The sequence below is a fragment of the Suillus bovinus genome (genome assembly GCF_016758785.1).
Source record: "Suillus bovinus strain UH-Sbo-P2 chromosome Unknown EDB93scaffold_4, whole genome shotgun sequence".
Taxonomy (NCBI): domain Eukaryota; kingdom Fungi; phylum Basidiomycota; class Agaricomycetes; order Boletales; family Suillaceae; genus Suillus; species Suillus bovinus.
Genome location: NW_024542060.1, coordinates 783,207 through 804,615, shown reverse-complemented (window position 1 = coordinate 804,615; position 21,409 = coordinate 783,207). Strand labels below are relative to the sequence as shown.

The 21,409-nt window shown below is 45.4% G+C and overlaps 7 protein-coding genes and 1 non-coding gene across 8 annotated transcripts; 3 read left to right on the top strand and 5 right to left on the bottom strand.

Annotated features, from left to right (window-relative positions):
* Positions 1–701: 701 nt before the first annotated feature.
* On the bottom strand, positions 702–3,164 carry EDB93DRAFT_1245973 (uncharacterized protein; the record flags this gene model as incomplete). Its single annotated transcript, XM_041452386.1, has 4 exons — positions 702–1,355; positions 1,406–1,491; positions 1,545–1,696; positions 2,884–3,164. 4 exons carry the CDS (start codon positions 3,162–3,164, stop codon positions 702–704), a joined length of 1,173 nt encoding a protein of 390 aa, XP_041312476.1.
* A 790-nt stretch (positions 3,165–3,954) lies between these two features.
* Positions 3,955–4,740, top strand: EDB93DRAFT_1100367 (uncharacterized protein; the record flags this gene model as incomplete). The annotated part of the gene is made up of 5 exons (XM_041446998.1): positions 3,955–4,007; positions 4,148–4,183; positions 4,279–4,425; positions 4,475–4,549; positions 4,590–4,740. The coding sequence occupies 5 exons, from the start codon at positions 3,955–3,957 to the stop codon at positions 4,738–4,740; spliced, it is 462 nt and encodes a 153-aa protein (XP_041312475.1).
* A 1,551-nt stretch (positions 4,741–6,291) lies between these two features.
* Positions 6,292–6,670, bottom strand: EDB93DRAFT_1119984 (uncharacterized protein). The gene is made up of 2 exons (XM_041448475.1): positions 6,536–6,670; positions 6,292–6,482 (listed from the first exon to the last, which is right to left on the bottom strand). Exons 1-2 carry the CDS (start codon positions 6,627–6,629, stop codon positions 6,328–6,330), a joined length of 249 nt encoding a protein of 82 aa, XP_041312474.1. The 5' UTR covers positions 6,630–6,670; the 3' UTR covers positions 6,292–6,327.
* Positions 6,671–8,706: 2,036 nt separating this feature from the next.
* Positions 8,707–9,002, top strand: EDB93DRAFT_1076476 (uncharacterized protein; the record flags this gene model as incomplete). Its single annotated transcript, XM_041445240.1, has 2 exons — positions 8,707–8,806; positions 8,857–9,002. The coding sequence occupies 2 exons, from the start codon at positions 8,707–8,709 to the stop codon at positions 9,000–9,002; spliced, it is 246 nt and encodes an 81-aa protein (XP_041312473.1).
* A 4,446-nt stretch (positions 9,003–13,448) lies between these two features.
* EDB93DRAFT_t10 lies at positions 13,449–13,520 on the bottom strand. Its single transcript has one exon. It is a non-coding gene; the product is annotated as a tRNA-Thr (tRNA).
* A 1,652-nt stretch (positions 13,521–15,172) lies between these two features.
* On the bottom strand, positions 15,173–16,920 carry EDB93DRAFT_1245969 (uncharacterized protein; the record flags this gene model as incomplete). Its single annotated transcript, XM_041452385.1, has 15 exons — positions 15,173–15,376; positions 15,424–15,478; positions 15,536–15,569; positions 15,625–15,765; positions 15,824–15,958; positions 16,008–16,067; positions 16,122–16,127; positions 16,173–16,265; positions 16,320–16,333; positions 16,391–16,419; positions 16,478–16,516; positions 16,573–16,587; positions 16,640–16,659; positions 16,713–16,745; positions 16,803–16,920. 15 exons carry the CDS (start codon positions 16,918–16,920, stop codon positions 15,173–15,175), a joined length of 996 nt encoding a protein of 331 aa, XP_041312472.1.
* Positions 16,921–17,421: 501 nt separating this feature from the next.
* Positions 17,422–18,900, bottom strand: EDB93DRAFT_562971 (uncharacterized protein). Its single transcript, XM_041456729.1, has 6 exons — positions 18,710–18,900; positions 18,450–18,658; positions 18,180–18,397; positions 17,921–18,128; positions 17,794–17,863; positions 17,422–17,737 (listed from the first exon to the last, which is right to left on the bottom strand). The coding sequence occupies exons 1-6, from the start codon at positions 18,797–18,799 to the stop codon at positions 17,672–17,674; spliced, it is 861 nt and encodes a 286-aa protein (XP_041312471.1). The 5' UTR covers positions 18,800–18,900; the 3' UTR covers positions 17,422–17,671.
* Positions 18,901–19,462: 562 nt separating this feature from the next.
* EDB93DRAFT_563109 (uncharacterized protein) lies at positions 19,463–20,008 on the top strand. The gene has a single exon (XM_041456730.1). It carries the CDS (start codon positions 19,571–19,573, stop codon positions 19,889–19,891), a length of 321 nt encoding a protein of 106 aa, XP_041312470.1. The 5' UTR covers positions 19,463–19,570; the 3' UTR covers positions 19,892–20,008.
* Positions 20,009–21,409: the final 1,401 nt, after the last annotated feature.

Sequence of the window (21,409 nt, the reverse complement as noted above, 5' to 3'; positions counted from 1 at the left end):
TGACTAAAATTTGTTGGTCTGTGTTGCTGTCGTGAGGCTACTGTAGAGATACGCACTTAGCTTCATCACAGCATCACACGTCCGACAAATCGAAGCTATTTCATGTGACCATCACACAAGATTGAAGTCATTGAAGGTAAATTGTGACACACAGTAAAACATGAAAAAAAATGCAAAAATGTTCTCAAAAATTCTTGTACTGATTATTTGCCATGCATCTCGCTTTACATGACCAAAATTTTCTTCATCACCATCAGCTGGTAGTAGTGCTGATTCGAAGCTATTTTTGACATGTCACAGGTCACACCCATCTTCGAATCTTCGAAGCTAAGGTTCAGTTGGTCACACCCAGATGATGTCGAAGCTAAGTGTGTATCTCTACAGTATTAGGGAAAAGGTTTTTTGAGCTGAAACGTTTCAAATTCATACGAAGAGTTCAGAACAGTGTTCTGCCGGTCAACGAACATTTGCCAAAGTTAATGTATGTTCAGCGATGAACTTTTACATGAATGCAAGTAAACTGAACTTGTGGAGTACCAGAAGTCCTGTCTGAATATTATATAATCGCGTTGTGATTGGACAATGAAGCAAAAATGAACCACAGAGCCGCTGCCACCGCAGAGTCGAAAAACTTGTATCATCTGCTAGTAGCAACATATTCAATGTTCTCTGAGTCAGTACAGTATGAAACAGCAATAAATCTATTCAGCAAGGACATCATCAACTTGAGGAAACTCCAGATCTTCAATTCCTTCTGCATCTGAGTCGAGAAGCTTGTACAACTTGAGCTCAGCATCTAAACCTCGGATGGCTGTTTTATAGAAGGATCCTAGCCATTCCTTGGCGTGAGAGTAGTCGAGTAAATCACTGATAGGGATACAAGTGAATGGATCAGTGGTAGGTGCTGAGTGCATCATTTCCTCAGCAACAACAGCTTCCTCTTCACCAACAGCTTGAATGAGGTTGTGTGCGAGCTGTCTTATCCCTTGCCTCTCGAAGGCAATGCTGCGCTGTTCTTGCCCACCACTTCCTGCATCTGAATCATTGGTTGCCTGTGTTTCGACAGACTCTTTCTCGTCACAGTACTGGCGCTTAAGCCGCTTCTTGAGGACATCATTGTGTACATGCTCTTCATGAACATACATCTTGAGTTCAGCGAGGAGCGTGAGGGTTTCTGTTGAGAGCCGATTTCGCCATTTCATGAGAATTGCGCCAAAGACACTGAAAAGGCGCTCGTAAGAGGCGGAATTTGGGCAGATAGAAAGAAGGCGCAGGGCAATAGAGTGAAGTGGTCTAAGTAGTGACCCAGGATGTGACAGTCCGTCCCAGATATTAATTGGATCAACTGCGATACCCTGAAGGCAATTTTAGTAATTTTTCTTGAAAAATCAACTTGACTGCAGACCTCCTTATCAGCGCGAGATAACAATGCAAACTTGTAGACATCTATGTGCGCGAAGTCATGGGAACCACTCATATAGTCCTCTAGGTCTGTGTAAAGATCAAGTGGTGCATCCGAGTTGAAAAAAACATGCTCCAAAGACAGTCCGAAAAGTGCCGCAAGCCCCACATGTATGTGAGAGGTATCTTTTTGAATGGCAAAATCTTGTAGAAAGGATTGACAATGACAGCAGCAATAAAAACTTCTTGGTCACATTGTCCCCAGCAGCGTTCAGCACTTGCAAGAACAGCTGTACTGAGCAGTGAAGATCAGTGTGATTTTCAATCTTGGAGTAACTGAAAGTGCAGGAAACCAAATGAAATCACAACATGTTCAGGTCTTGCTTGGGCTGCTTGGTGAATATTCGTCATGAGGGAGATTGGTTCGAGCAGAGTTTCCCATCTATGAAAGAGAGTTAGTTTCATTTCATAAAATTTATTATCTACTTTACCATGCCATTGCATGCCAGAATGTCGCATTTTTTATTGTGTTGATAGCAGTTTGAGTCTTCCTGCGTGATCGTGCATCTCCGCTTGACATTAGATTAGCCTTGTGCTTTGTAACAAGCAGTTCAAGGGCAGGTTCGAAGCTCAAGAAGACTGACTGATATGTGAGATAGTGTGATAACCAGCTGTGTCAGCACTGCTCTGAGAACCGCGAGTGTTTTTCCAATGGTTGCCATCTGTATCTCACATGAGAATGGCAAGTACTTGTGTCTTGCTGCGTAACCATGTAATTAACTCCTGTGCCATATCTCCATATACCCCGTAGTCATCTTTGACCTTGAAAAGGTCTCCTGACAATAAGATTCCACTTATAAATCACCCTGTAAGTACAATTTCATATCAGTTCCGATGTAAATTGCCATACCTGATGAGCTACACAATCAGGAACAACAAGGTGCGGAAATTTCTCTCGAAGTAGACGATGGGACCTTTCGAGATTCGCCAGATGCATCTGTAGTGCATGCAACCACAGTGGCCCCCCCATTCAGTCTCAATCTTGCTGATTGCCTCTAATATCTGCTGAAGAAGTTCTTCGGCTGTCTGAGGATCCCTTGATGCATCGTGAACTTTGACTGTATGTAACTACATTGACAATTAAGTAATATTCTTGACACTCGCAGCCTTCATGGACATACCTTTCTCTGTGCTGTCATCATGAAGCCCAGAAGGTGGTGATGATTTTCACCTGTCCAGCCATCGCACTGCAAGGTTGCATTGGCACCTCGGCATTCATCTTTAGCAATAGTCTTAAGTGTGTTGAGGGTTTGCGGCATGACACGTTGTGTAAGGACTTTCGCTGAAGGTATTTTTGCTCAAGGAAGGAAAGCATCACATAAAACTTTCCATTCATGATTCTCGACCCATCACAATGGTAAACCGGCACTTGCAGTGAGCCTTGCAAGGCTAATCTCCCAATCAGCTTGGTCCGAAGCTGACCAAGGTTGGTCACTAAAACCATAGAGACTTTGTCCCAGCACAACTGGGGAAAGAGGTGGAAGCGAGCCAGAAACAGAGCGGAACAAACCAGATTGATTTAGACATTGGTGTTTCCCTAGCTGGGATGGTAATGAAACTGCAGAGAGTGCCGGACTGACTGAAAGAGAGTTGCGGGTATAGAGACTAGAGGAACCTGATGATACAGTCTCAGGAATCAGCAGGGTAGGCAAAGGGCACACAGACTTGGACTCTGGAACAGATGAAGCATTAAGAGCTGGCATGGTGAGAATTATTGGTTGTATACCAGTCGTCACTGTCATATGAGCCCAAGTATTTTTTCGTGGTGAATGTTGTTCATGGTATTCGAGTCATGCTTGTGAACGAATGTCTTTTGAGTGCAATTCACATTCGTGCAAGTGATGTAACAGTGTCGATGGCCGACTAATCAACCAGACACGCTGGGAATCGTTCTGATCAATGGCCCATACTATATTTCAAAGTTAGCAGGAGACACTGGCAGTGGTTACACAAGAGATCATGTACAAGCACCTGCAATTGCAGCTTCGTCTCTTGGTATATCTCACTGGCCTGCTTGAATTTGCTGCTCGTCGAGTGCCTGCTCATGAGTTATGCGTTGCTCATAAAGCCTCGCACATATAACTTTTGCCTTTCCACTGACTACAGAGGCACTTTCTTTCGCGGCATAACCTGGGTGCACTACGAAGTGGTCCCACCACCATCCTCTGTTTGATTCTTTGTCATCGAGGAATTCAAGTCAGTAAAGGTGTGTTGAAAGATGAAATTGGCAGTCTATTGTCAGGCTGCGAGTTCTTGAAGTGTGCCTCCAGCCGAACAGGTGAAAGCCACATGTTTATAACGAGACTGCACAGTGTGCAAAGATATCAATTTGATAATCATTGATCAATATTGATATGGTATAGTCTGACATGGTAGGACCAGAGGGATAAATCTAATGAGAAACCCCCTTACCTGGGGGTACTTGCTTAGTCAGCAGAAACCCTTCTGACTTTACACGTTCTGGCAGGGTTTCTCACGGCCGGAGCCACCACCATGCTCAGCTACAGCACTGTCCTGCCGAAAACACATACTTCAGTTGAACTACAGTAAGGTCACCGCAAATGAGTTCTGAGGAATCCTATGAATCATACTCAACACCCAATCCATTTTCAGCATATTCTAACAATTATTTTCGGAGCATCGCCTTTGAGAATTCTGTAGCTCTTGATAACGAATTGTCATGCAGATGGTATCAGGATTATAATTTGAATATTCAAACGGTGTCAGCAGTGTCTCTAGATAACGGAATTCTGGCCTTTGATCAGCACCCATCACAATAAGTCCACCCCACCTATCCAATCCACTTGATTCCTCCAGCGCACAACGAAATGCCACACCACCCACTCAGACTATTGGTGCACGTGAAGTATACCACGAAACTCACGCTGCACTCAAGCCGCTCATAAATGGTGTCCACACAAAGGAAGACCTCGATGAACTGCTGCAGGATCTTGACGAGCTGCGGTAAGTTTTTGTTGGTACATTGATTAAAACATACCAATTTTCCATTCAGGAGAATGAAAGCTGAAGAGGCCCGCTCCGCTCTCATTCACGACCCTCCAGTCATTCAGCAGAAAGGATGCCCGCGGTCAGCTCGACTGACAGGCACCATTGAAGGTAGACCACAGGGAGGAGGGCCATCAGCGAGGAATCAAGTCTGTTCAGAGAATATGCGAGCGACTCCAACAGCGTCCCAGGCATGCCTCGAGCCACCCAGCGCAACTCAAAGAGCGCGTCGCAAATGTGGGCTTTGTCGATGGGAGGGATTCACACGGCTAAATTTTGGTTGGATTCGAGAAACGGATAATAGGTGAATCTACTACTGAGGACTTCAAGTTAGTTGTAATAGGTAGAGGGTGGTGTCTCAGCATCTCGTCAACGATGTGCAGTCAACTTGCAAGTTGAAGGAAGGTTTTGGAACTTTTGATAATAGAAAAATCTTCTTCGCCAGGTTCCCGCGCTTGTCTTTGAAGTTCTTCTAGCGTTCAAGGTCGAAAGCGTCATCATTGTTTGAATGTCGAAACCACGTGAAATTCTTCCTCCAGCGTTCGAAGTCAAAAGCGTCATGACTCATCATTGCTGGAGATGGTGGCAGCGTTGAAATCCATGCGGACACACGGCAGACCACGGTGTTCCCGATTAGGTCATCAGAGGTTTCTATATAGCGTCTGAGTTGATGATGGGGTTTATTTCACTCGGGGGGTTTCTCATTAGATTTATCCAGACCAGAGAACCGCTCGAAGTCATGTTCAAGTAAACGATGATGAACTTCACCAGTTTTCCCACGAAACGCGGTCAATAACCATGACCTTGAGTCACTGACTGGCAGAACACTGGTTCAGAACGCATCAATGATCGGTGCCAGTAAGGACAGGCCTCATTTCTGTCTTTATGGCATTTTCGATGATCCACAGCATGGCAATTGCAATGGCACTCCACGCAAGTAATTGAGCTGTCCAGTTTCCCACCGAAATCCCTTTTGAAGGTCGATCAATAGTGCGTGGTATTGACATCGTCCGAAGATACCAAGCATGGAGAGAGTCAGGATGCCAAATAGCAGGTACGAGCGCAAGGGATATGTCGGGAGCGGGAGGAACGGAGAAGGAGCTGTTGACGTCGGGACTGAAATGGTCCAAAGTAAATTTTTACCTTCAAAATAATCGAGAGCGCTTACCATATAAATACTAGCGCCCAACCGTTGCGAGTGTCTCAGTTCTTTCTAGAGACTGAGACATGAGTCTACACCTTTACCCTTATTGTTACACTTAACTGACTTAGCGTAGTTACTCTTACCTGTTAGGTACACGCTTCGTCAATATGAGTTCTTTCTAGAGACTGAGACTTACTCTTACCTGTTAGATCTTTTCTATCTCGCTCAACCTCTAATCTCTAGACATGGTTTGATGAGCCATTTGTTATAGGGTGACTTATTCAAAGTTGGAACCGCCGCTTGATGTGAGAATCATCAATGATTGATGCCATTGATAGAGGCCATCATCTGGATCGAAACCCTTTGCCAAACATGCCGCATCTGTTATTTCCTACCAAAATTTGAACACGAATCACATGCACAAAATACCAATGTTACGAAAAGAAAAGAAACATGAGTCTAGCCACAGTAGGTCCATAGCTAGCGCGAAATAAAATCGATGGGACATGACTTTCAATTGCATGCGACAGACTGTAAGAAGAAAAAAAGACAACCCGAAACGAGAACAAGATACACAAGTGCCCATGGTCATATATCTCTAGTGCTGTACACCGCTAAACCTGCGTCGCATTGGCATGCTACGACAAGGATGCTATTCTCATCATGCAAGAGGAGGGCATGTGGGTTCTCGTCGCCACATTCACGATTGCACTCACTCAAAGAGTGGGTGCAAGCGCAACCGCGGCACAAGCCGCCATACACCCCCCAAGGGCCGTATTACATGCTATCAACACAGGAGGTGCCGCAGGGAGTGCGACCCCAAATGTGAACCCAGCACCAGCGTAGCAAGCGACAGCCAAGCCATTGCATCCTGTTCAACATGTCGAGTTAGCGGTACACGTTAACGATGTGATTAGACCTGACCTGTCTGACATATAGCGTAGCCAAGTGGACCTGCAACTACAACCTGAGGGACTGCAGTGGCAGCGAGGAGTAGGGCGAGTGATTTCAAGTTCATTTCGAGCTCAGAGAGTGGTCACTTGACTGAATAAGATGGTGGTTGGTATTGAACAGAAGACTTACGTGTTTACTCAACTGTTATATGGGCGGGTGATGAGATATCGTAGCTCCGTTTGAAAATGTGATGAGTCGCCTCGCGTGTAATAAGTATGCGGCGTGAAAACTAATGGGAAAAATGAACTAGCTTGTTAGTGCGTCACAGGTGATACACATGGTGATATGACTCACGAAGTGTAGGTCCATCATACCGTAAGTGATAGTTCGCACCACTAGTAACAATCGAAAGGGATGTTCAATTCTAAAATGTCGTTGTCAATGTCGACTTAACCTTACGGCCGTCCTCTCGTAAACTACTTACGCAGACCCTGAACCTTTCCTGATTTAGCCGCTACCGTGTCGGTTAAACCTTCGCATGGGAGGCATTCTACACCTTTTCACAGAGTATCCTCGTCCCAATCCTCGCTGTATAGAGCCCAGGTTAGCTACCTGAACATTCCCATGTGGGAGTAGTAATTTTCCTAAACATTTATTCATGATACTTTTGAATCATTGATTTGGGGAAAGATTTAAACATTATCGAGCAATACTACATAGAATGGTTTACTGGGAATAGGATTAGGACGAGGATACTCTGTGAAAAGTAGATTTCGCAATAAACATGAGAAGCTTTGAGTAGTTAAATTGGGCTCTAACAGCAATTGCAAGGAAGGATAGTGACAAGATGTAGAGTGCAGTAGACGCAAGGTTTGACGACTAAATCAGGAAAGGTTCAGGGTCCACGTAAGTATTTACGAGAGGACAGCCGTAAGGTCAAGTCGACATTGACGACGACATTTTAGAATTGAGCATCCCTGAAGTACACAGCATTGCTTCATTTCTTGACAGTGTTCCACTGCACGCTGATTGTAACGGCGCTCCGGGCAAGGCTTCAGTCTGGCCATCGATGCGAGCCTCCCACCAAAATCCCTTTTGAAGCTTGTTGGAACCACCACATCAACTTTTGTCTAGATCCAAAGACAACTGCATGTTCATTCGTAATCTTCTGTCAAAATTTGAGTACAATCATAATTGTGATGCCATGAAAAGAAAAAGAATCATAGAGTGTAGACACTAGCTAGCGCGAAATAGAAACAGCGGAACATAGACTCTCAACTGTATGCAACCGGAAAGATGGACGATGCGAAGATGAAGTACATAAAAGTACATGGTTGTATTTCCGATGCTAAACATGCCTCGTGTTATCATGTTAGAACAGGGATGCCGTTCTCATGCCATTAATCCAGCTGCAGCAGAATATTGTACTGCATGACTTATGGCCACTGCCACGGTAATACCGGCCGCACTCAGGCTGGCGCAGACAGTCATTCCTGTTCAAGAAGTCGAATCAGCAGTGCACGTTAATGATGCAATTGGATCTTTCCTGGTGTGCAAGCCACCGCGACAACTGCAACCGAAAGGACTACAACGACAGCAAGGCATAAGAAAGCGGTTCTCATTTTTTACCAAGAGAGCGGTCAATAGTAGTGACCTGACTGAATGAGATGGTGGTTGGTGACAGAAAAACCTGGCGGACTTACCGCGCGTGTTTATCCACCTGTTATATGGGTGGCGAGAAGAGATCGTGACTCCGTTCCAAAGTATCGCCTTGCATGCGACACGTGGCAGCGGCGTGAAGCACCAGTAATCACAATTTCTACATGTCCATAAGTATACGCAGGGTATAAAATCTGATCGCCGTCCTACCGTGACAATGTTACCCCAACCTAAGAGATATTATTCAAGAACTCCCTCGCACAAAAAATGCGTTTTTCCCTCTTCACGTTGTTGTTGCTAATCAGCATATGTCATTCAAAGTGCAACGCTGTGTACTATTGGTCAATTCTGATATATGCATTGGTGGACCTGTCGCCTCGCTTGTGACCTTTCGCGCAAAGCGGCGCACAGCGACATAATCATATTTTCAAACGGAGTTACGATCTCCCCATGTAAACACACGAGTCGTAGGCTCTTCCCTTACCAACCACCACCTCACTGGCATTCAATCAAGTCGCTATTGACCACTCTCTGTGCAAACGATGAACTTGAAATCACTCGCCCTACTCGTCACTGCCGCTGTAGTCCCTCATGCTGTAGTTGCGGGTCCACTTGCCTCAGATTATGGTATTTGTCAGACAGGTAAGTTCCAGTCAAATCGTTGCGCACCGCTGACTCGACTTCTTGAACAGGGTGCAATGGCGTGGCCGTTGCTTGCTACACCAGAGCCGGCTTCACATTTGGGGTAGCACTCCCTACGGTGCCTCCTGCGTTGGCTGAGTGCAATTTGGCGCTGGGTAGATGTATGGCGGATTGTGCCGCGGTCACCGCTCCCTGAGTGGGTTCTACGGTGAATGCGCCTACAGAAGCACACAGCCCATCTTCTCTTGTGCGCCTCGTTTTTGTCGCAATTGTGTATTATCTTCCACCTCGGACATCGGTGTTTTATCAGTCATACGCTGTGGTTCGCGCCTAGTCCGTGACTGCGTTACATCGATAACTTTGGTATGTGGTATGGTCCTCTTGATTCAAGTGATTCCTATTTATGACGCGGTTGGATTTAGGGAAGATAATTCGACTTTGCAATAATTATGATGAAAATTGTCCCGGACCTCGCGGGTGAAATGACAGCTTCTTCTACGTTTAGTATTGCTGTATATTGCTGTCAATATCAGTATGTTTACTAATTATCTTTCTCGTGAGCTTCTTGAGCGCTTTCTTGTTTACTGTCGCCCCCATTTTCTTTGCATTACTCTCCTATGGTAATTTGGCCAGATTGATCATGAATGAGAACCTTGCGAACGGTAGCAGGGTCGACGGAGTGTTGCACTTGTTACTACCCTGATGGTCATGCATGGCACGGGGCAGATTGTTTAGCAGAAATGCCTGATCCTCAATTGTTCAGTGGTATGAGTCCAAACATGGCATGAACCCTCCACATTGATTCCAATTTGAGGTCGGTGCTTGGGAACACCGATGTGACTCGGATGATCGAAACACTGCTAGCTGAGTCATCAGAGAATTCATAAGAGGCTTTTCATGAAAAGGTTTTTCGAGAGTCCATGCCAGCCCGGTGACGTGCGCGAAGTGATCAATCTTGTGGATTGAGACAAGGACTCTGCCAAGTCCGAGTTGCGGTTGAGGATGACGAACGTTAGATGTGATGTGATGCAGAAATCCGGTTGACAGTTTCCGCTCGATATCATATAATGCACTTTTGTAATCACGTAGAATGTCTCACGCATATATTTCTCAGAGCTTAGACAAACAAGATTCAATTTAGTTCCCGCTCCAAGCATAACAGAAAACCTTATAAATATCTTCCCATACTCGTCTTTGTGTTACCTATATGCACGTCTCATATCTTCGTTGTCTCGTTCGCAATTCCTTGTCGAACTCAGACCCAGCCTCAAAGTCCGTCACTAGGTGTCGCAAAATGCCCAATCCTGGTACCGCAATTCTGCGGGTCGACGGTTTTTCAGTACTCGGTGAGAATCTGCTAATGAGCGACAATAATATAATGAATAACTCACTTTTGATGGGAGAGTTCCCATCATTTAACTTGATACTATGCCTGAGGATAGGCAAACGAGTCACATCAGCTAAAGATCCGTCGGAGAAACGATAATTGTAGCGGACAACAATTCACCGCTTCCCAGGAATTTGTCCACAGTAGTCTCCGAGTCGATCGGAGAACCTAGCCAAAATTGCAAAGTTACTGAGTACAAAGATCGATCTTTAGCGAAGCTGGTGATGCAACAACCCTGCAGTCACGTCTGCAGCAGGCGCGGCCGGCAGAAATGGGGCATGCAGACAGAATATCAGCAGCACGCAAATAGTATAAATGGAGCAATTTGGATGAATTGAAGCGCTGCGAAAAGACAGGTTCAGAGACGGTTCAAATTAAGAATTCATGCGGAAGAACTCGCATATCATGAACTATACCCCTGACACAACACGACACCGGCATGGGCAAGGGCAAGGGCAGGTTATGATACAAGGGTCGCAAGGAGTACACGGTCCTGCAGTTCTACCGAAATTGATGTCGTCTGACAGCAATAACGATTCTTCCATATCAATGAGAATAATCAGCATCTACAGGATATAAAATCTGGCTGTTCTTCTATAGTGTTCCCATTTTCAGAGATATCATTCGAAATCCCCTTCAGAGTATTCCATATCACCTCGAACACAAAATGCGTTTGTCGTTCCTCGCCGTTGCTTTTGCGTTGACAGTATCGATGTATGTCAGTGCACACGAACAGTGTGCCATAGAATGCATCAAAGATTCAGACTGCTGCCTGAACGACGTTTGTGGAATGGATGTGAGTATGAGCCTGTGCAACTAGGATTCAACCACTTAACTCACCTACATGCCTTCAAGCATGGAGTTATGACCTGTATGCAGGTTGGAAAATGAGGCAGCAGCTCCAGGGGCACATCGAAAAAGTGGGTCATTGTTTTTCTGCTTTCGCTTTGGTATCATGGTTTACGGTGCAATACCTATAGTTTGGAGTCAATCACTGGTACAGTGGGACAAATTTTCGTACTGTTCGAGCAATTATATGTATGTTTGAAAATTATCGACCATGTCTGCTAGTCTTGCTCGTGACCACTAAGCTTGAGTTCGAGAAGCTGTCGAGACGATCATCGCTGATTGATATTGGGAGGTTGTATGAACCACTGCTTACATACTAAAGCTACCGTTCCTTTTCAAGTTCCCCGTCAAACGTCAACCGTCCCTTGTACCCCATGCCCGCGTGTGACCTTGACTATATACCAGAAAATAACAGGTCTGTTATGAATCACGACCGGCAACGAAGTAGCGTCTTTGAAACAGTCTGCATAAACATAATTAGTGATTCATGTACTTAAACGGATTATGACGTACGGCAGTTTCGGAGTTGTGACACGAGCGAGATTTGTGCTAAGTTGTTAGAGGAATATATTTGAGCCATAACCTGCAGGAGTGAGAAAGGCAGGTCACATAGTGACACCGGTACAAACAGCCTGCAAATAGTTCTGCCCCAGCAATCACAAATTCTACGTGTCCCAGGGTATAAAATCTGACCGTCCTCTTACAGTGTTACCCCAACCTGAGAAATATCATTCGAAAACCCCCTCGCACAAAAAATGCGTTTTTCTCTCCTCACCGTTGTTGTTGCTTTGACAGCATCTATATTTGTCGGTGCAAAGTGTTCTGACCAGAATTGGCCTTGTGGATCAAGTGAACCTTGTTGCGACGGCTTGTATTGTAGGTATGGTTCCGTGAGTGTGAGTATGAACAGGTCGCTGCGCAACCAAGATGACTCACCTGCGCGCCTCAGGATGGAGCTTTCCTCTGCCAGCCGTAGTCGGTTGAAATTTGAGCTGGAAGGCTGAGCGGCACATCGCGAAAGTGAGTCATGTTTCTGCTTGCGCTTTGGTATGATGCTTGATGGTGCAATAACTGACTTGGAGTCAATCAGTACAGTAATTTTTAGACAGAGGTTCATACTGCTCTCGAGTACTTGATTGAAAATGATCGATCATGACTAGTCTTGCTCGTGGTCCACTAAGCTCGTATTATGAAGATTGCGCAGCTTCAATCTGTTGGTCTAAGTTTGGCCTCGAATGCTAGTAGCTCGTGGAATTGTTTGTGTCTGCACGCGAAGGAGCCACAATACTTTGTTGCCGATCATGATTCATAACAGACTTATATAGACGGGCTTACTAAGTCACAACCTCAAAACGTTTCTACTTTCTACACATTCATAATATACGATGTCCCAATATTAATCATGAACAGTAATCATTATTTGTTTCGACAGTCGAACTTAGTGGACCACGAGCAAGAGTAGTCATGATCGATCATTTTCAATCAAGTGAGTGCTTCAGCAGCAGTATGAACATTTGTTCAAAAATAACTGTGCTAATTGGCTCTGAATCAGGTATTGCACCATCAGGCATAATACCAAAGCGAAAGCAGAAACGTGACCAACTTTCGCAATGTGCTGCTCAAGCTGCCGACTCAAATTTCAACCGACTACGACTGGCAGACGTAAGCTCCTTCCTGAGGCCCGCAGGTGAGTCATCTTGGTTGCGCAGCGACCTGTTCATACTCACGGAATCATCATAGACACAAAAGTAGCCATCGCAGCAATCAAGGTCGGGATCACCTGATACACAAGGCCAATCCGGGGAAGAACATGCACCGACAAATATGGATGCTGTCAAAGCAACAACAACGGTGAGGAGGGAAAAACGCATTTTTTGTGCGAGGGGGTTCTCGAATGATATCTCTTAAGTTGGGGTAACACTGTAGGACGACGGCCAGATTTTATACCCTGCGTGTACTTATGGACACGTAAAAGTTGTTATCGCTAATGAACTATTTGCTGGCAGTTCTGCTGGCACAACCAAGCGAAACTCAGAAAATAATGTAACTATCCATCAACAACAAAAAACCATTGGTTGACATCAATGATGCGACATCTCAACTACCATGATCAACGACTGAGAGCTCGTCGTCAATAGACTTTGGCACCATATCAGCCTCACACGTCGGGGGTTTCAAGTTTTTACCTCTTGCAAGATTTCAATCAAAAGCAGTGGACCTGGCTAGAGCATTCCAGAGCACTCTAGAAGACATTTCGAATGTGATTTCGCTGGCGGCATCTCGAGTCCGTTGATATCAAGATTAAGTTTTTCAATCACGTTCTGCTTCTCAAGTGCATCAAACTTTCAGTGGCTCTCTCGCCCAGACGACTGGACTCGGAATCTCCACCAAAAGGATCAAAATATCTGCCCACTGGCTGGATTGAACAACCGACCTCACCATTACGAGTGGCGCGCTCTACCACTGAGCTAAACGGGCTTGTGGACATAGTTGAATTAAAATTATATAATAACATTAGCCCTGTTCTCCGCGATTTAGCCTTTTCTGAAACCCCAGCTTCAAGTTCAATTAAATTCAGTTCCTGCACCTGTCGTCTATCTAAATCACGTCGTAATGCACTGCTGGACCGAGCGGAAGACTAGTCTTCAAAATACAAAAATCGGATCCTTATACAGATCTCCCATCGCGAAACGACTCACTGCTGAAGAGGAACCTCGCAATTTCGTTGCAATCTGACTTGCAGTCACCGTTCGTCACATTCTGCGCTGCGAACAAGCATGGCTGCTGGCTCCTCTGGATGCCGAATCCCGATTGCATGGGATACAACTTTACTTGTGCTTCAAAGTTGTACTGATGTGGACAGAATAGCATATAAATGTCAGAGGTTCGACTCAACATATCTTGTGCGATAATTCTCCGAGGACCTTTGGACGTTGACCGATGTTCTCCAATGCCTGATACCTGCCACTTCTTTCGCCTTCCTCACAATCCCTTGAATATCTTCTTGACCTGGCACCTATGAGTGGTGTGGAGAGTGTCTCAGAGGTAGCTGCGTTCACGTCTCCCCGCATGTACGCATTGGGCTCACCCTCTCGCAGACGTGTAAACAGCTGAAAACTGTTTGTAGACTGGTTCGCGCCCATACATGTACAAGCTAAATCAAGAAATTTTGGAGTATGATGCTGCGTCCGCATCACCGACGGTGTCCTTTTCGCAAGCGCTGGCTTCCGTCAGGTGCAAGGAAAACAGGTGGAGGACGATACGTTCCAATCACATCGTACTACCGTTTAACTTTGAAGGAGAGCCGCCGCACTGGCTGTTCTCAAAGCATGGCTCTGTGTGTATCTAGACAGGTAGCATCGGCTGTTGTTCATGTGGACACAGTTGAATATTCAACATACCGTGGCCGAATTGACAAGATTACTCGATTTCATCCCGCTGATGTCCTGCGGGACTTTCTTGCTCTCCTACAGATGAGATACAACCTGGGTCAGTGGTTGTCCTCTAATACCTGCACTTAAATCATGTTGACGAACCGTTTTCAGAAGGGCATTATCACATCTCTGCTTCTTCTCATTGAAAGGGATGTCTTCGCATTCAGCAGCTGCTAGCTTCACGCATTTTTTCGTCGCCGGCATCACTCCCATCAGATATCTATCTGCTCTGCTTCATGTTCGTGGTCTAAGAATACTTGGTCCCTGGTTCGCCATTCACAACGGATCGACCTTCAAACCAGCTGGAAGCGCATGCAAACATACCCTACTTTGCAACTGGGAAAGGCATGGCATTATATGAATTGGTACGCACATGTCTTTCGACCTGAAAACTAAATCACACTAACCGAGAATTGGCGTACATGAGGTGGGGATTCAACCCGAAAAGTCGACGACTTTCATCTTTTAAATTCTCGTATGCTTGCTGTCATTCATAGAGCCCCGAACCTGTCTCAACTATCATAAGACCCCGCCTTTACGATGTCGCTTTCCAAGCCATCTTCTCTTCTTCTGGTTGCATGAGACTCTGCTTGTCTTTGCGTTTACGCTGTATCGAGGACAAGGTATCTATATCTCTCAGTCATATGATACTACCGCTCCCTACAGGGTACCAAGTTTTTATCACAGCCCCCCGTGCTATACACCATTGCTAGTTGACACATGTATCCGATCTTGGAAGACCATTGAAGTCATGCTGATTCCTGCATCGGAGTCAGCCGCGAGTTTAGACTGATGTTCTCGAACGCTAAGGACGAGGCGTGGTCCCAGCACAAACTGCTGGACGAGCACAAAAATTTGAAGTGCACCCTGATAAATTTGGGTTTCCACAGAATATTGGTCCTATAAAAATAATGAATCGACAGAAGCTCGGTGACAGATTGACATACCGCTGAGAATGTTGGAGACAAATAAACGAGTTCGAAGCAAGAAATAGCAAGAAAGCTAGAACGTGCAGAGCTTCAGCGGAAAACGAGATCCATATTCACATCATAAACTCACCTCGCAAAGTAAAGTACGTGAGTTTTCATGAGCACTGTGACAGAGTCACTGATAGTGATCCATGCCGTCGACGGTCGTCGCAAGTTCACGAAAGTGTTTGACAGCAATCCAAACTACGAGACACAGTGCGAGGACCTCCCATATAGCGGCGAGTATCCAATACATGGAAACCAGAAGTAGGATATTGCCCTCAGCGGTGCACAGATAGGTGCCGGAGAGAATGAGTTCCTCTAATATTCGTCAATGAGCACCACCACACACATAAGCCTTTCCATATTTACGGCTCACCCTCTGTAGTACGTTTCATCGCTATTGCGACGATCACTCCGTCTGCAATGTTGACAGTCAAGAAGATAATAACAAGAAATATCAGCAAGTTTCTGGATCGCTGATACATTGCACGTAACCGAGCAATCATGATGACTTGCGCGATGTTTCAGTATAATTGAGGTATCACAGCTGCCTAGCTCACCGCCCATTATTGCAAATACGACGACACTTTCCCAATTCATTGTGAGGTATATGATACGGCCTGATAAACCCAGAAGTTAGTGATCAACCTCGGAGGATCACACTTTGAACAAACCCACATCTACAGCAGTCATTATACTGGACCAGCATCAAGTCTCTCACTCACCCCTGTATGGGAGTGCAGTTGATCGGACTGGAATGGACAGGAATCGGTGCAGAACACTCACTATATCAGTCACAGAGATTGTAGGAATATATACTGTATGCACCAGTGAGAATAAAAAAACTTGGAATATTTGAAATGACATAGTACTTAGAATGTTAAGGCTAAATGCGAGACAAACTTATTAGCAGAGCGTCCGTTGCTTAGACATCCAAACCTACACAGCATATAATATTCCAAGGTAGCGCAACTAGATATTTTCAAGTTAGCACAACTTACCAATCACACTTATAATGCAAGCTACGCACGCTGAGATACAGAACTGTCATCAATGACCAGCGTTGCCTCTGCGACAAATGAATGGTATCATCATGCTGTTCTTTCGTGGTGGGATTCTGCTTACCCAGATCAATTCGACCTATAAAACCATTCTTAGCGCGCTGATTGCACTGGTAACGTCATCAACATACCTCTTGTCCAAGCGTCAGTACTGCAAATACCATAAGTTGAATGCCAGTTGTTTATGAATACTACCTTACTCACTCCAGTCATACGTCACTCCAACAGAGGCAACAACTACAAAAACGCAACCAGTGTTAGATCGAGATATCGTCTGAATAACCATCCACAAACCTGCGAAATAGCTGGCTATGCGATTCGAATTGATAAGCGGCCACCAGCTGGGATCATCTGAGACTAAAGTCATATTACTTGGGGATGGGTGCAAGGGAGCGGTGAACTGGGTGGCCATATGACGATAGCGTCCATGCTAAATACCCGCTATCCAGCGCTTGTAACGCCAAAATTAGCATTACAACGATGCATACCTGTTCCCATCTTGATTCTTTATTGACCGAAGGTAAGCATGGTCGCATGAGATCGATCCAGTGCCATCAATCGCAACGCACTGGATTTTTCGGTCGCGAACCTGCGAAACATCCCACGGGCGGAACATTTGATCACCGAAGAACTGTTCGTTATTGAATTCGTAAGTTGACATCATCCTCGAGATCTTCTTCTACATCTGCATCATTCATCGAACGAGTTCGCATCAGTCAAAGCGTGTGGCACACAGGATCAGTGCGATGCAGTAACCGTCGAAACAGCCTTTGATAAACTGCCCCCAATGGATTATTGGTACTCTCACCGCCTCGGGAACCCCTTCAAGGACATTCCTAGGTTCGCCTCTCCCTAGCCAAATGAAGATAGTTGTTCCAAGTTCCTGCTCGGGACTCGGATAGTTAGCGCAGGCGTAGAAGTCCTCGGGCACGTCACAAGAATGCCGAACACTGAAACGTGATAAAGGGCGGTGAAAATCGAACACGCAAGCTGATGCAACGTTGAAACACGATCGGATCAGTTAGTACAATTTGCACAGCCACATCATCAGTAACCTTGGTCCGTATTTATCCTGCATTGTCTGCATATTCCCGTGATAGCTGTCCGTATTACCACACACTACAATGCACAAGTAACCAAAAAATATAAAGTGATAAAAGTATTCACCACCGCGTTGAAGATTTACACATGATGCGTCGCCATACTCTCGCCACATTTGGCTCATAATCCTGCAGGAATAGCGACAAGTGAGGCTTTCCGAAACTGAGGAGAAATCGACAATTACCTCGTCCCATATAGGATCATCATAACCATCCTCATCAACGGGCTCCCAACCTGGGCATCCATCTATCCAGCTATGTTACAGATCAGCAAACGTGATCAAACTGTCAGATGCTACAGGGGCAACATACAATTTATCACCTGGTTCAGGGTCTGGTACAGGCATACCACGCATATAACGTCGAATCAATGGGAGCTTTTGTTTTGCGGCGAAGAGTGGTGAAACGAAGCTATCCTTGTCGGTGCCCTGGAGGAGGAAGTCCGAGCTCGAGTTGGACCACCATTCCAGATCGAAGCCAACCTTCGACGGAAGAAGTGCTACAGAGACATTCTCTTCGACTTGATGATAGACATGAGCACGAATCATGGATTGAAACAGAAATAACATACGTTTACTTGACAGATATATGGTCCATGCGCGGCACTTGTAGACTGATGGAACGATGTACAGACCATTGAGCTCCGGTATTCTGTATAGCACGTCGAGTACTTTATTGCGCGGAACGTGATACAGACGGGGCTTGTGCATGATGAGAACAGCACCTCGCTTGCCCTGGTGAAACTTGAAATTCAACTTGAATGAAGACTTTCTGAAGTTCTCTTTCTTGCTAGCAGACAGTCAGGACAATAACCCGACAAGAACTTTTCAATTACACTCACGCGTGTGCCCCTGGATCAAACGGTTGCTTCCTGACACCCGAAGAAGTGACAATCATATCCTGTTCTACTGGATCCAACTCTGGTGGATAGTCTGACATCGTGAAATTCCCATGAACAGCGTCGAGTAGGACTTGGAATTCTGGATCATAGATGTTGCCGAGGACAGTGAATCGTGTTGTATCAAGGTCGAAACGGCCATACGAACCAACCTGTGTCCTTTAGTCAGCGCGCCTCTAGTGCATCAACGCGATATCGCTTACCTTGATTGGGTCCTCTGGATTCCAGTTAGCGTAGAAGCCTGAGCTAGATTGCCGCATGAGGTCGATATATTTTCGCTCTGCTCTCACCATGGTTGTATGTTGTCAAGGGCGTGGATCATGTCCTTAGATGGCTGTAGTGACACCGATTGCCGCAGTGGTGCCAACGCCGTAAGTTTGGTTTACGACTGTTTCTGTGTACCACTCCCACGTACATCCATCATCAACAGACAGTCTAGGTATGAATATTTGGTAGCTTGTTACAGCATCAGGCACCAAGGACTAACTATGCACACAACCATATCTACTACCAGAGTGCGAGGGGATCATCATGATGCTCCACAGCGGCTGTGGAGTATCATGTTATATACTGTCACCTTGCTCCGGTGCTACAGTATATAATATATTAGTACTATAAGAACAGGTGTTATCTCTGCAGCTCTCTGCCCAACCTAGTCAGCTCATCAACTTATTTCTGAGTAGGGCGGTGAAAAATAATTGACCCGCAAGGGTGCGCTGACTTGCAAAGTTGCAATTGGTGAATAGTTCTTCAATCGTAATTTGTTTTTTTTTTATTGGTGAGCTGGCATCCGTTTGATTCGCGGGCATCCGAGTCCGCCGCAGTGTTGGAAGAACTCCAACTTGAACCGGTCTGGCAAAACGATTCAAGCACATGAAAGTGTTTGGCTGGAACACTGATCATGCGGCTAACCTGCGCGGCCCAGAAAATACCATAACGTTCCATTTTGCCAACCGCGGTCTGGGAAAATGTTTCAAGCATATGAAAGAGTTTGGCTGTACCTAACACGGTCATGTATTTAAAGCCAACCTGCACGGCCCAGAAAACACCATTAACATTCGACTATGAAATCGACTTCACTTGCCACTATTGTCCTATCTGCAGTAGTGATGACTATCGCATCTGATTCAGTTGCAACGCCCATAGGCCAACCCTGCTCCCCCGCTAATGAGTACTTTGCGGCATGCTACGCGCAGACTGCGTACTTACGGTTATCCACAGATAAACCGTTGTGCGAACCAAACTCGAATGCTTATAATAACGGATATGATTATGGTATTCACTGTGGATCAACAAATAAAGTTGTATCATTTGAGTATTGTCACTGCAAAGGTTGCTGTGCAATAGGTGACGGACAGATGATAGCCTGCATCCCTATGCAGTAGACTTGCTCATAATGCATACGGTCGGGACCGCCAATGTTGTATATCAAGCGCTCGTGGTAGTCCTTCGGTACCGTCTTTCATTTGCTAGTACCTACATATATCGTTTGTTCCCGCGCCTCGCAGCTTTCCTCAGTTGACTTCGCACGTCCGCTGAGGTTAGTACTATCTTCGTATATAGTTCCTACTTAACTGACACTACCTGTAGCTACTGCTGCAACAGGTACATATCCAGGCTATACTGTGAGAATGATACATTATAAAACTAGTAATGTCAGTGTGAGGGTAATACATGAATCATTGCACTACCGAGAATTACTAGGAGGTATAGCAGTGATGTATCAGTGGAGGATCCTACCAAGCAGCTGCCAGTCCAGTTTCTTGGCTTCCATCAAGCTTAGTCAAGCATGTACCTTGCTTCCTTTTATTTTTATCCTGTCTGTGGAGATTACGAGCGGAGGGCTAGAACAAAAGGTACGATCTCAGTGTTTGGACAAATGACTCTTAATATTAATTAGTACCTAGAACAAAAGGTACACTATTGTTTTGGTTAGCATCTCGCTAACGTATACGAAATGGTAAGTCCTTACATCTCAGTGTTTGGACAAAGGACTGAGATGTTTGCTTGAAGGCTCATTGGCTTTATAGATGGTAAGTAAGGAACGGAATAGAGGGGAAAATTTTGACATATATTGGATGGCGCAACCTGACATCAAGAGGGCGCAGCCTATTGGCTGCGCCTGGACTGCGCTCGGACCAGGTCATACTTTTGGCTTCTCTACCTCTGAGACTTCGGGCTTCCTTCCTTCCACGTCCTCTCTCTCATCGGTGACTTCGGACTTCAACACTGTCTCCTATGCATCTTTTAATTTGTCAGCACCTATTTTCAGTTATACTGGTGCCAGGTCATGCAGCCCACCAGATAATCTATTTTTATCCTATCTCCTATGCATCTTTTATTTGTCAGCACCTATTTTCAGTTATACTGGTGCTAGGTCATGCAGCCCGCCTCCTCATTCGTTCAAAATCTTCAAATCCCACCTAGTCACCACTCCCTTTATCTTAGACATCTGTTGGTTTAGTGTTTCACACACCATAATTACTTTAGATATTTCTCTACAAAAAATATTGTCATTTTAGTGCTTATCAATTCCTCAGGTGACTCGAACATGTTCGAATTTCATGAGTAGGTACTATCCCGCCCTCCCAATGGCTCCACCATGCTTGTGTACCACCCCTGAGCTAGTAACACTCGGCCCAGCCCAACCTTTTAGAATGTGTGACCTAAGATCTATGTATAGAGATCTGAGTCAGTGATGTATCAGTTGAACTCAAACACTGCAGAAATTTGACTAAGTCCACCAAGTCAAAAGTCAATACTTCTTGACTGTGAGCTTGGGCGGTTCAGTCCTTATTATGGGTTTTCCATTCATACAGAATTAGATGACGGACTCAGAATGAGGCATTGAGGCATTAACACAATGGACTCAAGCAATACATACAATGTAGTACACGAGGAAG

Coding starts and splice junctions, on each gene's coding strand:
- EDB93DRAFT_562971 (XM_041456729.1), bottom strand. CDS start 18,799: ATGGTGAGAGCAGAGCGAAAATATATCGACCTCATGCGGCAATCTAGC. Junction 17,864..17,920: donor CCTGAACCAGGTGATAAATT/GTATGTTGCCCC, acceptor TCTGTAACATAG/CTGGATAGATGGATGCCCAG. Junction 17,738..17,793: donor ATGATCCTATATGGGACGAG/GTAATTGTCGAT, acceptor CTATTCCTGCAG/GATTATGAGCCAAATGTGGC.
- EDB93DRAFT_563109 (XM_041456730.1), top strand. CDS start 19,571: ATGAAATCGACTTCACTTGCCACTATTGTCCTATCTGCAGTAGTGATG.
- EDB93DRAFT_1119984 (XM_041448475.1), bottom strand. CDS start 6,629: ATGAACTTGAAATCACTCGCCCTACTCCTCGCTGCCACTGCAGTCCCT. Junction 6,483..6,535: donor CTACGCTATATGTCAGACAG/GTCAGGTCTAAT, acceptor CATGTTGAACAG/GATGCAATGGCTTGGCTGTC.